At 39.1% G+C, this 17,638-nt stretch overlaps 1 protein-coding gene across 6 annotated transcripts in view; it reads right to left on the reverse strand.

The window, feature by feature from the left end:
* Positions 1-17,638, reverse strand: part of SRGAP2 (SLIT-ROBO Rho GTPase activating protein 2) — a 254,198-nt gene that overhangs the window by 110,950 nt on the left and 125,610 nt on the right. For all 6 annotated transcript variants that reach the window (XM_070474577.1, XM_070474574.1, XM_070474579.1 and 3 more), the window contains exon 4: positions 13,583-13,745. In XM_070474577.1, the coding sequence (XP_070330678.1) occupies positions 13,583-13,745 (163 nt within the window). The remainder of the gene's footprint in view (positions 1-13,582; positions 13,746-17,638) is intronic.

The raw sequence follows: 17,638 nt of genomic DNA on the forward strand, positions 1-17,638 counted from the left end.
GGGTCATTTATTTTTCTGGAGTTGAGCTGGAGGAGTTGCTTGTATATTTTTGAGATTAATCCTTTGTCTGTTGCTTCGTTTGCTATTATTTTCTCCCAATCTGAGGGCTGTCTTTTCACTTTGCTTATAGTTTCCTTTGTTGTGCAAAAGCTTTTAAGTTTCATTAGGTCCCATTTGTTTATTTTTGCTTTTGTTTCTAAAATTCTGGGATGTGGGTCATAGAGGATCCTGCTATGATTTATGTCGGAGAGTGTTTTGCCTATGTTCTCCTCTAGGAGTTTTATAGTTTCTGGTCTTACATTTAGATCTTTAATCCATTTTGAGTTTATTTTTGTGTATGGTGTTAGAAAGTGTTCTAGTTTCATTCTTTTACAGGTGGTTGACCAGTTTTCCCAGCACCACTTGTTAAAGAGGTTGTCTTTTTTCCATTGTATATCCTTGCCTCTTTTGTCGAAGATAAGGTGACCATAGGTTCGTGGATTTATCTCTGGGCTTTCTATTCTGTTCCATTGATCTATATTTCTGTCTTTGTGCCAGTATCATACTGTCTTGATGACTGTGGCTTTGTAGTATAGTCTGAAGTCAGGCAGGTTGATTCCTCCAGTTCCATTCTTCTTTCTCAGGATTACTTTGGCTATTCGAGGTTTTTTGTATTTCCATACAAATTGTGAAATTATTTGTTCTAGTTCTGTGAAAAATACCATTGGTAGTTTGATGGGATTGCATTGAATCTATAGATTGCTTTGGGTAGTATAGCCATTTTGACAATATTGATTCTTCCAATCCATGAACACGGTATATTTCTCCATCTGTTTGTGTCCTCTTTGATTTCTTTCATCAGTGTTTTATAGTTTTCTATGTATAGGTCTTTTGTTTCTTTAGGTAGATATACTCCTAAGTATTTTATTCTTTTTGTTGCAATGGTGAATGGTATTGTTTCCTTAATTTCTCTTTCTGTTTTCTCATTGTTAGTGTATAGGAATGCAAGAGATTTCTGTGTGTTAATTTTATATCCTGCAACTTTACTGTATTTGTTGATTAGCTCTAGTAATTTTCTGGTAGAGTCCTTAGGGTTTTCTATGTAGAGGATCATGTCATCTGCAAACAGAGAGAGTTTCACTTCTTCTTTTCCTATCTGGATTCCTTTTACTTCTTTTTCTGCCCTGATTGCTGTGGCCAACACTTCCAAAACTATGTTGAATAGTAGTGGTGAGAGTGGGCACCCTTGTCTTGTTCCTGATTTCAGGGGAAATGCTTTCAATTTTTCACCATTGAGGGTGATGCTTGCTGTGGGTTTGTCATATATAGGTTTTATTATGTTGAGGTATGTTCCTTCTATTCCTGCTTTCTGGAGAGTTTTAATCATAAATGGATGTTGAATTTTGTCAAAGGCTTTTTCTGCATCTATTGACACAATCATATGGTTTTTATCTTTCAATTTGTTAATGTGGTGTATTACATTGATTGATTTGTGGATATTAAAGAATCCTTGCATTCCTGGGATAAAGCCCACTTGGTCATGTTGTATGATTTTTTTAATATGTTGTTGGATTCTGTTTGCTAGAATTTTGTTAAGGATTTTTGCATCTATGTTCATCAGTGATATTGGCCTGTAGTTTTCTTTTTTTGTGGCATCTTTGTCTGGTTTTGGAATTAGGGTGATGGTGGCCTCATAGAATGAGTTTGGAAGTTTACCTTCTTCTGCAATTTTCTGGAAGAGTTTGAGTAAGATAGGTGTTAGCTCTTCTCTAAATTTTTGGTAGAATTCAGCTGTGAAGCCATCTGGTCCTGGGCTTTTGTTTGCTGGAAGATTTCTGATTACAGTTTTGATTTCCTTGCTTGTGATGGGTTTGTTAAGATCTTCTATTTCTTCCTGGTTCAGTTTTGGAAAGTTATACTTCTCTAAGAACTTGTCCATTTCTTCCAAGTTGTCCATTTTATTGGCATAGAGCTGCTGGTAGTAGTCTCTTATGATCTTTTGTATTTCAGTGTTGTCTATTGTGATCTCTCAATTTCCTTTCTAATTTTGTTAATTTGGTTCTTCTCCCTTTGTTTCTTAATGAGTCTTGCTAATGGTTTGTCAATTTTGTTTATTTTTTCAAAAAACCAGCTTTTAGCTTTGTTGATTTTTGCTATGGTCTCTTTAGTTTCTTTTGCATTTATTTCTGCCCTAATTTTTAAGATTTCTTTCCTTCTACTAACCCTGGGGTTCTTCATTTCTTCCTTCTCTAGTTGCTTTAGGTGTAGAGTTAGGTTATTTATTTGACTTTTTTCTTGTTTCTTGAGGTAGGCCTGTAATGCTATGAATCTTCCCCTTAGCACTGCTTTTACAGTGTCCCATAGGTTTTGGGTTGTTGTGTTTTCATTTTCATTCATTTCTATGCATATTTTGATTTCTTTTTTGATTTCTTCTATGATTTGTTGGTTATTCAGAAGCATATTGTTTAGCCTCCATATGTTTGAATTTTTAATAATTTTTTTCCTGTAATTGAGATCTAATCTTACTGCACTGTGGTCAGAAAAGATGACTGGAATGATTTCAATTTTTTTGAATTTACCAAGACTAGATTTATGGCCCAGGATGTGATCTACTCTGGAGAAGGTTCCGTGTGCACTTGAGAAAAAGGTGAAGTTAATTGTTTTGGAGTGAAACGTCCTATAGATGTCAATTAGGTCTAGCTGATCCATTGTGTCCTTTAAAGTTTGTGTTTCCTTGTTCATTTTCTGTTTAGTTGATCTATCCATAGTTGTGAGTGGGGTATTAAAGTCTCTTACTACTATTGTGTTACTATTAATTTCCTCTTTCATATTCGTTAGCATTTGCCTTACATATTGCGGTGCTCCTATGTTGGGTGCATATATATTTATAATTGTTATATCTTCTTCTTGGATTGATCCTTTGATCATTATGTAGTGTCCATCTTTGTCTCTTTTCAAAGCCTTTATTTGAAAGTCTATTTTATCTGATATGAGTAGTGAGACTCCTGCTTTCTTTTGGTCTCCGTTTCCGTGGAATATTTTTTTCCAGCCCTTCACTTTTAGTCTGTATGTGTCCCTTGTTTTAAGGTGGGTCTCTTGTAGACAGCATATATAGGGATCTTGCTTTTGTATCCATTCAGCCAGCCTTTGTCTTTTGGTTGGGGCATTCAACCCATTTACATTTAAGGTAATTATTGATAGGTATGGTCCCGTTGCCATTTATTTTGTTGTTTGGAGTTCACGTTTATACCACCTTTCTGTGTTTCCTGTCTAGAGAAGATCCTTTAGTATTTGTTGAAGAGCTGGTTTGGTGGTGCTGAATTCTCTCAGCTTTTGCTTGTCTGTAAAGCTTTTGAGTTCTCCTTCATATCTGAATGAGATCCTTGCTGGGTAGAGTAATCTAGGTTGTAGGTTATTCTCTTTCATTACCTTAAGTATGTCCTGCCATTCCCTTCTGGCCTGAAGGGTTTCTATTGATAGATCAGCTGTTATCCTTATGGGAATCCCTTTGTGTGTTATTTGTTATTTGTCACAATTAAGAGTCTTAATAATGACATCTACAATGTCCATTATGAAATAAAACATTAGCAGATTTGAAAAAATAAATGTTATTCATGGTCAAGAGAAAAAAGTTAATAATAAATAGAAACAGTACCACAGATGATGTAGATGTTGAAAACAGCTGACAAGAATTTTTTAAATAATTGCCAAATATATTTTAAAAATAATAGATGAAGAGAGGGGTACTTTTAGGAGTTCTATGGAAACTGTAAGAAAAAAATGAAGAACCAAATGGAAATCATAAAACTAAAAAATATAACAGTTGAAATAAAAAATGTATTGGATGATATGAATAGCAGAGTGGATACAACAAGAAAGGATCAGTAAACTTTAGAAATTATCTAAACTGAAGCACACGGGGAAAAAAAGCTTGTCTCAATGACCTATGGGCCTGTATCAAGCAGTCCAACAAGTGTGCCAATTGGAGTCAAAGCAAGAAGAGAAAGCAGGACAGAAAAAATATTTCCCATAATTTTTCTCAAATTGAGGTAAAACCACTATTTATGGATCCAGGCTATTTAGATACTGTACTTATCCCAGTCAAATTAAAAAAAAAAAAATGAACACCACTCTTAGACTCACTATAGTCAAATTGCTAAAAACCAAAGATAAAGAAAAAAATAGGATTGCCCTGGCTGTCCAGTGGTTAAGAATCACCTGCCACTGCAGGGTTCAGGGGTTTGGTCCCTGCTCCGGGAAGATTCCACATGCTGAAGGGACACCTAAGCTTTTGCTCCACGCCTAGGGAAGCCTGTGCACCCCGGAGCTCTGCAACAGGAGAAGCCGCTGGAATAAGTCCGCACACCGCAACGAGAGCAGCCTCTGCTCACTGCAACTAGAGGAAGTCCACACACAGCAACACCCAGTGCAGTCAAAAATAAATAAATATTAAAAAAAGAAGAAACATTAAAAGCAGCCGCCCAATCCGCCAAAACACTATATCCAGGGGAACAACAATAAGAATCATAGCTGACTTCTGATAATAAACAGTAGAAACAAGGGAATAAAAAAATGCCATAGTTAAATAGCTGAAAGAATAAAATTTCATTTATATAATTTTTTTTTCAAAAACAGCAAATACTTATATTGTGTTAGAAGTCCAGCTAGTGGCTTTCAGAGGATAATGAATGGAACGGGGCAAAAGCAGGGGCTCATGGGATACTGAGTACATTCTTTTCTTTATCTGGGTAATAATTACACACTTGGTTCCATTTGTATAAATTCATAGAGCTGTACACTTTACAATACAAGCATTTTCTCTAACAACTTTATACTTACGTAAAATGCTAAGGGAAAAAAACCTTTCAAAATAGACGGAAAGACTAGAGAAAATATATTTAGGGCCTCCTACAGAAGAGCCTGGTGGGCTGCTGTCTATGGGGTCGCACAGAGTCGGACATGACTGAAGCGACTTAGCAGCAGCAGCAGCAGGGTATATACAGGGTTTCCCTGATGGCTTAGCAGGAAAGAACCTGCCTGTCAATGCAGGAGATGAGGGTTTGATCCTTGGGTTGGGAAGATCCCCTGAAGAAGGAAATAACAACCCATTCCAGTATTCCTGCCTGGAGAATCCCATGGACAGAGGAGCCTGGTGGGCTACAGTCCATGGGGTCGTAAAAGAGCTGGACACGACTGAGTGACTAAACAATAACAATAAAAGTATATAAGCATTTCAAGAAAGCTTGTTATTTATTAGTATTCTTATCCTCCCGTAGAAAGTTTTGGGAGCTTTAAATGGACTGAAAACCCCTAAGCCCCCTGGGGGCAAATTTTAATCCTCAATTTGACTTTAAGCTCTCTTTAGCACTAGCATAATGGTGTTTATACAGTTTTCACTAAAACACTTCTTGACCACATGCTCTCCTAGTTTAGGGTAGTATTCCAATACATACGAGGTGGCATGGAGACATTTTTGTTTTCTGTCCACTGCATCTCTCTTTTCCATAACTTTTCTGGTACTCTTAACCACCCCTGATTTATGAAGATGGGGTACCATTACACAGAGCACCTTGCGCTCTTTCAAAAAAGTCATCTATATACCTGAGAACTGAAACACCAAAGAGGCAAATCTATAAACTAACCCAAGTCAAAGCAGGCATCTTTGATGCACACAGTCCCTCTTAGCTGAATCTTCCTAAGGCCAAAAGAGCCCTGGGACCCCCAGAGAGAAGCCCCAAGTTGAGGATACAGATGCTTCTGACTGGTGTCACAGAAACCAAAGCTAAAATGCCACAGCACGAGGTACAAAGCTCCCCTCAATGCTGGCTTTGGCAGCAAACCTGACGCCCCCCTATCATCAGAGATACTTTTGAAGTAGCTGGCAGCCTTCCATTCCCTACTCAAATAAGCTCAGCTTCACATCCTATTCTTCTTTCCAAAGGGGATCTCTTCATCAGATATGAGAGAACAAAGCTCAATTAATTGGAACAGAGTTTTGCTCCCAAGAAGATAAATTGGGCAACGGGAACAGCTGTCTGTAAAGCACCACACACTGCTGTTAGTGACCTTGTTAGAACAGGGAGGAAATTTAATCAACTTAGATACTGAGTTCCATGGAGGAGAAGCTGTGGGGAGGACTGGGGAAGAGAGGGAGGGGTAAGTCAAACATCTCCTTCCCCCAGAAACGTCTTCAGGTCAAACCTGTTCTGAAGAGGGCAGAACAAAACCTTTGGTAATCTATTGCTTTCTTCTTACATTCAATCTATGGTACTGATCAGGGACATTCAACTCTATCAGCATCGTAGGTCATTTCTTCTTCTCCCAGTTATGGCACCACCACAGAACATGGCGGTGAATCATCATCCTCTCCCCTCATACATGCCAAACAGCTAGACTCAAAGACTCCACAGGAAGTCCTATTCAAAGGGGATAAACAGGTAGGCAGGTAACAAGTACTGCTTTTAGTTTCAAATCGCCTTTTAACCTTTTTACTGCCAGAGCCATCTCCTTGGCCAGAGCAAATCTGACCGGTCGTGGCAATTCTCTTCTGACTGCTCTCATGGGAAAAGGACATGCCTAACACCTCCGGGTCCTGGAGAAAATGACTAATTGATCCTCTTATGATTCTTCCTCAGCACCCTTCTTGCATCTCCTATTTCCAGTGTGAACCCTAAAGCCAGATTCCCCCTTTGTCATCCTCCAAGAATAAAGGTAAACAACAATGGGAAGCCTAGACAAGCTGACCTGGATGCTTCAACGCTGTCTGCAGCAGAGGCAAGTACGGCTCACAGACACACGGACAGCATCTTACTGCTTCACATACATCTCATGCTCTTGGGCTTCCCCAAGATGCAAACCAGGGTATCTACAGCAGTGATTCTCAACCCTGATTACAGGCAAGGGTCAGCTGGGCTCTATCCCTGAGACCATGATTCAACTGTTCTGAAGTGGGGCCTTGGCATGGTATTCTTTTATTATCTTTTAAATCAATTTTACTGAGGCATAATTTGAATACAATAAAACGTATACATTTTGAGTATGTATGATGATACATTTTGACAAGTGCACATGGCGATAATAAAGAGTGTAGGACACTTACACAACCCCCAGTTCCCTTGTATTCCTTTGCAGTTGACCCCATCCCCACTCTGGCCCCAAGGCCATCACTGATTTACTTTCTATCACTGTATATTAGAGTTATATTTTATAAGATTTCATATAAATGGAATCATACAGAATGTGTTCATAATGTCTGGCTTCTTTTTATCAATAGAATGTTTTGTGAGTTCATCGGCATTATTGTATCCAATAGCATTTCATTTCTTTCTATTGCCAAGTAGTATTCATATATGGACATACCACAATATGATTTTCTACAATATGCTTATTCATCTGTTGATGGATATTTGAGTTGTGACCAGTTATGGCTCTAATAAATAAAATATTAGTTTCCTACAGTGGCCATAACAAATTACTGCAATCTGGTGGCTTGAAACAACATACATTTACTCTTGTATAGTTTTGGAGATCAGATGTTCAAAACCAATTTTACTGGGTCAAACGGTATCAGCAATGAGGCTCTCAATTTCCTTTCCTAGCATGTAGAGCCGCGCTCCTTGGCTCCATCTTCAAAGCCAGTGGCCTAGCATCTTCTCTGTGACTTTACTTCCTTCCCTCCACCTCTGTCACATGGTCTTCCTCTCTTTTGCCTGTAATCTCCCTCCACTTCCCTTTTATAAGGACACTAGTGATTGTATTTAGGACCCACTTATGTAAATAAGAATTGTGGGTCCTAAATGCAATCACTAGTCCTTATAAAAGTGTCCTTACGTAAACAAGAATTAAATCCACATCCTAAGATCTTCAAATTCATCATATGTTTAAAGACTTATGGATAAAGTCCAACAACATCCACAGGTTCTAGGAATTAGAACAGAGACATCTTCGGGGTGGGACCATTATTCAGTCTACAACAAAAGCTATTACGAATATTCAGGTACAAGTTTTTGTGTAGATATATACTTTTATTTCTCTTGGATAAACACATAGATATGGAATCGATGGGTCATATGGTTAAGTACATATTTAACTTCATAAGAAACTGCCAAACTATTTTCTAAAACAGTTTGTACCTTTTTACATTTTTTACCAGCAACATATGAGAATTCCATCTATTCTAATGGTATTGTCAGTGTTCTTAATGTCAACCTTTCTAGTGTGTATGTAGCATATCTCCTTATAGTGGTTTTAATTTGCATTTACCTGATGATTAATGATATTGAGCATCTTTTCATGAGCTTACTAGCCATTTATATATATCTTCTTTGGTGAATGTGTCTATTAAAACCTTTTACCTGTTTAAAAAAATGTGGGTATTCCATCATCTTATTATTGAGTTTTGTGTATTGTAAGCATAGTCTCCCGGTCCTATGGCTTACTTTTCATTTTCTTAACAATATCTTTCCAAGAATAAAAGTCCAAGAATTGATGAAGTCCATTTTTCTTTTTTCTTTTTCTTTTATAGTTCATGCTTTTGATATCCTAAGAAATCTTTGTCTCTTCAAGGTCGCAAAGACTTTTTTTTAAAAAACTTCCCAAATGACTCTCTCGAACAGCAGAAGTTTGAGAACTACTGGTCTATTGGGAATCTGACCTAGCTTTCTCAATTTAACCTGACTTTCTGCCATAGAACCTTAGGGTAATAAAACAGTTACCTGAAATACCATAATAGGCAGAATAAAATTCAGTCTCAGCACTGTCTGAACTGACTGCCTTCCAAGCCTAAGAGTAAACAGCTGTTAAGGGCTAGAAAGTGTGACTGGAAACACCAGGTGGGAGGTACGTTTAGGGGGTCCCAGCTAAGTGGGGGGGAGGGAGAGAACAGGGTGGTCTTCTCCCCGGTGGGAAAATGCACATCCAAGTTTATTTCAGTTTCAACTAAGAGTGAGAGAAACAATTTCTTTTCTTGGTAGGATCCTTTAGGACATGCCCCGCACAGAAACGAGATGGAGCTGAGAGTCAGAGTTGGTAGGATTTGGCCCCCGTTTTTTAAGCCACCGCATTAAACAAATGAAGGTGGCAGCAATAATATTTGCCCAGACCCCGGTTCCAACAGGGGTTAGACAGACTAAGCTTTCATAACATGAAAGGAGATGTCAGGAGCACCGAACGGGCTCAATTTCCCCTGGAGTCTTAGACAAAGTGCGCCTGTTTCTAAGTTGTGGACAGGAGGCTACTTTCTCTACATGTTATATTTAGCTCAAGGAATCTCTACCAGGACTTCAGGCAACATGTGAAGTATGTCCCAGCAGACATAACCACAAACCAGAGGGCCAGCAGGGAGCATCCCTTAAGGGGGTTCAGAGCAAAGAGGGGCCAATTGTGCAGCCACCCTGACATCCCCGAATTAGCTGAGTCAGTTTCCAGTCAGATTTTTGGTCAGCTCTCGTCTTTAATGAGTCTTTGTTTCCCTCTTACTAGAGATTCTGCCCTTAGGGAGAAAAACTCGCTGCTGTACTTCACTTTCAACACCAGGTGCTTGCCCAGACACCAGGTAGGAGAAGCAACCGGATGTTGATGTTTAACACCTCCAGATCCTTTGAAGGGCTGTGAGCTAAAGAAAAGGTTTAATTCTGTAACTAAGTGAAATATCTGGATTCAGTGAAAAAGAGCAAGAAAATCCAGATTACTCTCTACTCTGCATACAATACCTAGAGAGGCCAAATAGAACATGTAGGTGGAAAACCTTGAGTTCTAGAGCCTGATGGCTATGTTTAAATACCAGCCTCATTTCTTCTCTTGCTTAATCTCTTGAAGTCTCAGTTTCTCCCTCCATAAAATAAGGGTCACAGTAATAACTACTTTAGAGAAGTGTTGTAAGGATTCAATAAGATAATGCATACTGTACCTAGCACACAAGGGTTCAAAAATCTTGGTTTTGATGATTATAACCTTTGCCAGAGAATTATTAAGTCTTATAGATTAAAATAAATTTCTTTACAGGAAGAAAAGCCCTGACTTTTACTAGTGACAAGCAGAAGATTCAAATTCACATAAAATACTGGTAAATTTTCAGGTGTCCACAGCTGAACCAGAAATAAAGGTACATTTTCTTTGTGTCTCCAGAGAAATATGGGTTTTTCCTTTTGCTACTGGAACCAAATTTACAGGTAAAATAAGAGGTGTATTTATTCTACATTTGGATATCACTGTGGCATCTCTTGGTTGCTGGCCATTGTAGATAAAAGAATCTGAAACAATACTTCAATCTTCAAGAAATGTGGCCTTCAATTGCTTAAGTGAGCCCCTTCTCTATACCCACACTCACTTTTGTCCATCCTTATCTCAGGGATTGCAGCTTACCTTATCACAATTTAACAAAGGTCACCCAACAACCAGAAGGAAGCCCTCAGTGTAGGATGTCTTTGTCATCATACAATTACAGTGCATTAGATTTCAAAGGCAGAATGAAGAACCTATAGCTCAGTTTTCTTTAAACTTGGGAGAACTAAGGCAGAGAAAAAAGAAGGTAATTGTCCAGAGTTTCAGAGTTACTGGCTAAGCTGAGCCCAACAGAAAGAATCTCTTGGGGAAGGGCTCTGCTTTAAGAGCATAAAGCAAGACCCAAGAAGCTTCACGTAACTCCGAGGGTGGCCAGGGACACTCCTTGGTTCTCTTATCCGATTACTATAGCTCAACCTGTGGGATCCTAATTCTTCATGTGCAACACACTCTAAACAAAGGAGACTGAAAATGTCAGGTATGGAGAGAAACTGCTTCTTTGCCCATTACTAGAAAGCAGAGGAGTTCTCATCCAAACAGAATTAATCTATTCTTAGGATCAGCCAAGCTAGCTTCTACCTTAGAGTTCTCTGCCTATACTGGACCCCAGGGGAGAGAGAAAAGAGGTTATTCACCCTGTGGGATGGTAAACATTGGTTATTTGACAATCCTAAGGATATCTCTAATCCACTATAATTTAACTGATAGAAAGTTACAAGGATCAAGAGAAAGTCCTATGATCTACAACTACCTACAACAATATGTACAAATCTCACAAATACAATGTTGAATGAGAAAAACCAGACACAAAAGAGTACACACTGCACGATTCTATTTATATAAAGTATGAAACTGAGCAAAACTAATCTCTGCTGTGAAAAGTCAGGAGTGACGCTATTCTGAGGGACTGGGGACACCCCTCCCAATCCCTTAGTGACAAGAAAGGAGCAGGAGGGGACTTCTGGGACTGAAATACTCTGTTTCTTGATCTGGAAGCTGGTTACCGGGTGTTTTCAGTTTATACAAATGCATTTAGCTTTAAGCTGATGATATACTCACTTTTCTTCAATGAAATGTAATATATAAACAATCCAGTGATTAATTAGAAATTCTTCCTTACATCCTCAGCATAGAAATGCATTGCTTAAGGAGGCCAATGCTTAGACAAACGTTGGAATATCATTCATGAGTGGATACATACCATGTTTTATATACATGCCATGTGCTTAGGCCTTTGGTGAAACGTGAATGGCATCTGCGGAGCCCTGACTGCCTTTGACATAAACATCTCTAAAATCTGGAGGGGTTATAAGATTCTCTCAGCTTGGTTCTTCTCTAACCTTCTGAAACTGGAGAAAAGCGAGCTGAGAGATGGGGTGAAGTCCAGATAGCTAAACATCTCTAATAAAAATTTCTTCTCAGATGAACAGAAGAAATAGAGGAGGATACTATCCATTAACCCCTTTTCTTCTCGAGATGGTCTAAGTGTCTGTCTGTCAAGATGGTAGAGAAGTGGTATCTGATCACTGGTTCCATCTAAGGTTTAAAAATATTTTTTAATAAAAATTCTACATATTTCAGGAGTATAAAATTATTTAGTATACACGTAAGAGTGAAATGATTACTACAATCAGGATAATATGTCATCTCATCACACAGTTACCTTTTTTGTGTGTATGAAAAGAGCCTGTGAAATCTACTCTCTTAGCAGTGTTCCAGTATTGAATACAGTATTATTAACTATAGTCATTAATTTTAGTCACATACAATGTCACCAAATGTTATAGAATAATTCAAGTTAATGACAAGCAAGCTGGAGCAGATGCTAGGAAGCATGAGGAGATGGTGAAAAGTACCCTTGCCCCTAAACGAAGTATGGCCCCAACCACAGCACAGCCGGGCCACTAAAAACAGCCAATGAGCTCTGCAAGGAGTTATCTTTCTCTTCCTTCTTTCATTCTCAGATGATTGCAGCGTTAATATCCTATCTGTATGACACAGGGAAAGCCCCTTCACAGATGCAATTATGTAGATGGACAATTCTAAAGCAGTTCTTTTTTTATGCTGGTAAAAAAAAAAAGAAGAAATTGGGTTCTAATTCCAGACCTACTGAGATCTGTATACTTCCTTATGTTAAGAATCAGAAAACTGACCAAGAGCTAAGGCTACTATGGACCATAGTCTTATTTACCAAAGTCCATTCTCCCCCAGCCTCAAATTTTAACACTGATTTTGTCAACGGGAAACCAGTGAATTCCCTATGTATGAAACCAATGATACTCCTCTGTATAAATATATCCTCTTTCTACATATCACTTGTGGGAAGGTTATTCACCTTCTAAAAAATCTTTTGGATGCATGAGACAAGTGCTCGGGGCTGGTGCACTGGGAAGACCCAGAGGGATCGGGTGGAGAGGGAGGTGGGAGGGGGAATCAGGATGCGGAATACATGTAAATCCATGGCCGATTCATGTCAATGTATGGCAAAAACCACTACAATATTGCAAAGTAATTAGCCTCCAACTAATAAAAATAAATGGAAAAAAAAAAAAAAAATCTTTTGGAAATGTCAGAGCTTGAAAGTTAGACATGGTACATCAAGGACAATAGCTGGGGTATTTGCCACCATTTGTAACCAAAAGTTATGAATAAATGACGCCATTAAGAGCTCAGGTTGAGAGAGCTTAGAAAAGAGCTTCCTGGGTTTCCAAAAGCTTTGTTCCACTACTGACAGGTGAATTTGGCACAAATTTCCTAAGATTATCACAAACAACTGAGCTTCAGAAAACATTGAGGGGTGGGTTCAACTTCCACCTGGGAGCATCAAAACAAACGAAAAAAAAACAACCCCCAAAAATGCATTCAGGGACCAAAGACAAAGATATGTCATGATGAGAATAATAACCAAATTCATGAGTTCACCTTGGATAAGATGAGAACTTGAAAGTAGAACTAAACTAAAAACATAAACAGACATGGATGTGCTAAATGAACTAGAAGAGGAAATCATAAAACAACACAGAACATCTCTGAATCTCAATAGCTTCACAAATCACTTAGGAAGTTAACCAAATACGGTCATTACTAATATTCACAAATTATGAATTATGCTGCCAGACCTGGGGTTGTACCTTGCAAATGGTTCTTTTCCCAGGGCTACTACAAATTCATCTGAGAAAGGAAGAAAAAGAGCCAACTCAATGTTTTCTCTCCATAAGTACATGATAGGGCAAGACCCATGGAAAGCCTTTTAAGTGGGCCAATAAGATGTTCTTTCTCTTATTTACAAGATGATGTCTGTGGTTAGAAATAGCCTATTTACCTTTTTAAAGAGTCTTCCTGAGTCCTCGCTGACTTGGACAAATCGAGGAATGATATTATTCAGGTAGATGTCACTCAGCGTGGTGTGGTCCCTGCTCTCCCGCTTCACCTGGTTTAAGAGGAGATTCCAGCAGTTGACTGGAGAGAGAACATTCTGATCCTTCCTGCAGAGAAACGGCAAGAAAAAAGTAGGCATTGGTAAACAGGCAGGGTCAACATCTCTGACTACAGTCCATGTCACAAAATCATAGCAATCAGAGCCAAGCCGGAAATAAAGATGTCTTTCCTGAAGCTGCACCTCTAGTTTTCTCTTCTTCTGAAAACTCAGTGGAGGAAAAAGGGAGAAAATAAGAAGGAGAAGGTGGTGATAGGAAGAGGGAAAGAAGAGAAGTAGGATTATCTATGGAGCATCTATTATGTTCTAGAAGGTGGCCCTACTGGTAAAGAACCTGCCTGCCAATGCAAGAGACACAGAGACACGGGTTTGATCCCTGGGTCAGGAAGATCCCCTGAAAGAGGAAGTGGCAACCCTCTCCAGTACTCTTGCCTAGAGAATCCCAAGGACAGGGGAGCCTGGTGGGCTACAGTCCATGCGGTCGCAGAGTCTGGCATAACTGAAGTGACTTAGCATCCACACCTGTGTGTTCTAGAAACTTGGTAAAAGCTTTACATACATTATCCCATCTAAGCTCCATCATCTTGCTGTCAGAAAAAAATTACTATTATCCTCATTTCAGTAATTAAAAAAAAAAAACAAACGACACAGAGAGTTGTCACTTGCCCACAGCTAGTAAGGAGTCACAGAGACAGTAAAAGGGAGTCAGGGACCAGACCACAGTTCTGTGCTGACTAGAATGATTCTAGGAGGTCTGACTCCAAATTCCATGACCTCAACCACTACAATATTTGGTTTGTGTCTAGGATTACAGGGAAAAGTTAGTCTCTAGACAAAATTTAAGCTACAGGCTAAATCCCTCACATTTCTCTCTCACAGGATTCAATGAAGACAACTGTGGACGCATTTGCCATGAAAAAGTCACTGAAAATTCTTCAGTCCCACAGAACGCATCCAGGGAGGTTTGATTTCACTGACTGAGCCATTTTCTCATGCCCCATACAACCAAGAGCATAAACCGGTATCTGAACCATGTATTGTGAAGACGTTAACAGCCTGAGTGGAGCAGTAAAACACTAAACCTAGATGCTCATTCTACTGAAAAGGATGTGATCGAAAACAGTTATTGATTCGATAATCAGCTCCCAGCACTAATTTAAGCAACAGAAAGTTTTGCATCTGTAATGTGGATTTCTTTAAGGAAAGAAACAGAAGGAAAGGGTTATTTATCAAGAGCTTACTGTGTACTTGGCACATGGCTGGGCCCTGTACTCATGTTGTTTAATTTGAACCCTACAAAACCTGACAAAGTGGGAGTTATTAACCACATTCAGCAGATGAGGAAAAGCTGGACTAAGAAAGGTTACAATATCTTATTCAAGTTCATACAGCTAAAAAGTGGCAATGCTGGAATTCAAGAAGCCCTGTAATTGCAAAGAGAATGCTCTTAATCACTGCAAAATATCACACCTTGTTTGTCCCCATTTTCGCTCCTGCCTCCCTACAGTCAGACTCTTAAAGCAAAGAAAGCAAGCTGTGAATGGCTCGGTTATCGAGTCTGCACTGCCTTTCTTCTTGCGCCAGGAACCTGTGACTTGTAGGACAGAATTCAACTTAGAAGAGCTCTTTCAATTCAGAAGAGGTAACCATTAACAAACAATCACACCACACCTACTCTGGCTTCTGAAAAGACCATTAAATCAAAATACCTGTCTAAATAGTACCAAGAGGCTGCTCCAAACCAATGAATATTAAGAGTCCAAGCTGAAACTGCTTTATCAGTTCAGTCAGTCCAGTTGCTCAGTCGTGTCCGACTCTTTGCAACCCCAGGGACTACAGCACGCCAGGCTTCCCTGTCCATCACCAACTCCCGGAGCTTGCACTGGAGAAGGGAATGGCAAACCCCTTCAGTATTCTTGCCTTGAGAACCCCATGAACAGTATGAAACTACTTTTATATCTGCTCTCTACCCTCACCCCCTGCCCCAGGCACCACGCTTCTGTGGTCAAAACCCCTAACATGTATGTGCTGATGACTGTGGTAACAAGAGCATCCACTTTCTAGGAAAATTAAAAGATTTCTATGGAAATTAAAAATATATACTAGCTAAGAGAGAGAGATACATGTAATTAGTTCACTCCTTTCAAAATTCCTAGCGCCTGGGGACAAAAAAGAGGTAAATAGGAAACAATCCTAAATTCAAAACAGTGAGATCAGAGCACAGACATTCAGCAACATTTGATGTTTCCACTGCAAGAGAACTTTCAAACTGATTCTAAATCAGCCTCGGTTACAAAATCCTAAATAACCTAATTTTTACTGGGTGGCAAGACATCCATGTCCTCAGTAAGCATGGAATATACCACACAAATACGCACACTTTTTAAAGGCGCAGCTCTCACACGACCTTAACTTTACAACTGGTTTCAATCTGTTCCTTGTGGGCTGGTGGTCCCTCTTTGTTCTCTATGGCAGTCTACACACATAAAAACAATGCTACAATCCAAATTTGTAAGTGTACAAACATTTGCGTTTTAAATGAACAAAGTATAGTAGTAGGGGCTTTACTGGTTACAAAAGTGCTGCTATCACAATACAGCTGGGAGACAAAGGAAGACCTACAATATCACAGAAGGTTAGAGGCACAAAGAGCCAGCTAGTGCACCCATGTACTGAATCCATCACAGATCACAGGTGGAGGCAGGAGAGGCGAAACCAGCCCAGTACCATGGAAAAGGATGCAGGGCCTCGGGTAAACAAAGACATTAAAAAGGATGGGAAGAAGTGGGAATCTTTTAAAATGCCTTGTCACTTACCACTCATAAATTTATACTTATTAAGAACTTCTAAGGTGCTACAGGTATCAATATTTTTACCACATGCATTTATTTCCATTCTTATAGCATGCAGTGGGACAGCCATGATCAGTTTCAGTGAGTAGGACCTTTAATAGAGCATTCTGAGAAATGTTGGAATTACAGAACATTACATTTCAATTTCAAAGAACTGTAATACACCCATTCAAATGAGCAACCTCTACTGAAATATTCAAGGGGCCTGGGATCCAGTTTCCCTGCAGCAGACTCCACCCATGTCTCATGGGCTGCCCAGGCGAGCTTTGTTACATGTGTGTTTTGGAATAAAGAATCAATGTATGGGTCCAGACTGTTGAAAAATATGTTATTGATTAGAATGAATGTTGCTCTGTACGGGTTTAGTTTTTAATCCAACCTATGTGTCTCCTTGGGTAAAGCTGTTGAGGTGAGCACACGAGTTGCCACACAGTGGCCAAGTTCAACCGCACGCCACAGAAGGCGCGGGAGACTCTGCGGGCTCATGACAGACCACGGCTGGGTAATGAGGATAAACACGCTCGGCATCGTCTCACTTCATTATCAACTATTGTAAAGTTTATTAAACATTTCCATTTATCCAGTTAATATTGATGAAGGAGAATGGGAATAGCTTCTAGGTAATGTCAGTGATTCGAATTTAAAACAAAAACCATCCTTTTTTTTCAAGCATCTAAATCAATTTAAAACTATCTCAAGATTATGACAACTCATCTGTGTGAGTCAGGATTTCTTGATGGCGAACAACACAAACCAGAACCTAAAATAACTTTGATGCTGAAACTGATATAAACCTGTAACTCTGATTCATAATCGGAGTTCATAAACCCAGCTTCACAGTTCCTACTGATTATAAATTGGTATTTCAAAAGTTAGATTTACACCAATAAAACACCGCTTTAATCTGCTGCATATATGAGAGCTCTGTGTAAAATTTTTGTTTTAAAAAAGGAGTCTGGCTCTAAAACAAAATAATATTAGACTCCGCTGTCTGTTTCTCCCAGGATTTCCCACTCTTTTATTATTAATGTAGCTTTCATATAATATTTTTGGTTCTTTGAGTTTGTATGCCTTTGGACTTATTTCTCCT

Source organism: Odocoileus virginianus, chromosome 11, assembly GCF_023699985.2.
Source record: "Odocoileus virginianus isolate 20LAN1187 ecotype Illinois chromosome 11, Ovbor_1.2, whole genome shotgun sequence".
Lineage (NCBI taxonomy): Eukaryota > Metazoa > Chordata > Mammalia > Artiodactyla > Cervidae > Odocoileus > Odocoileus virginianus.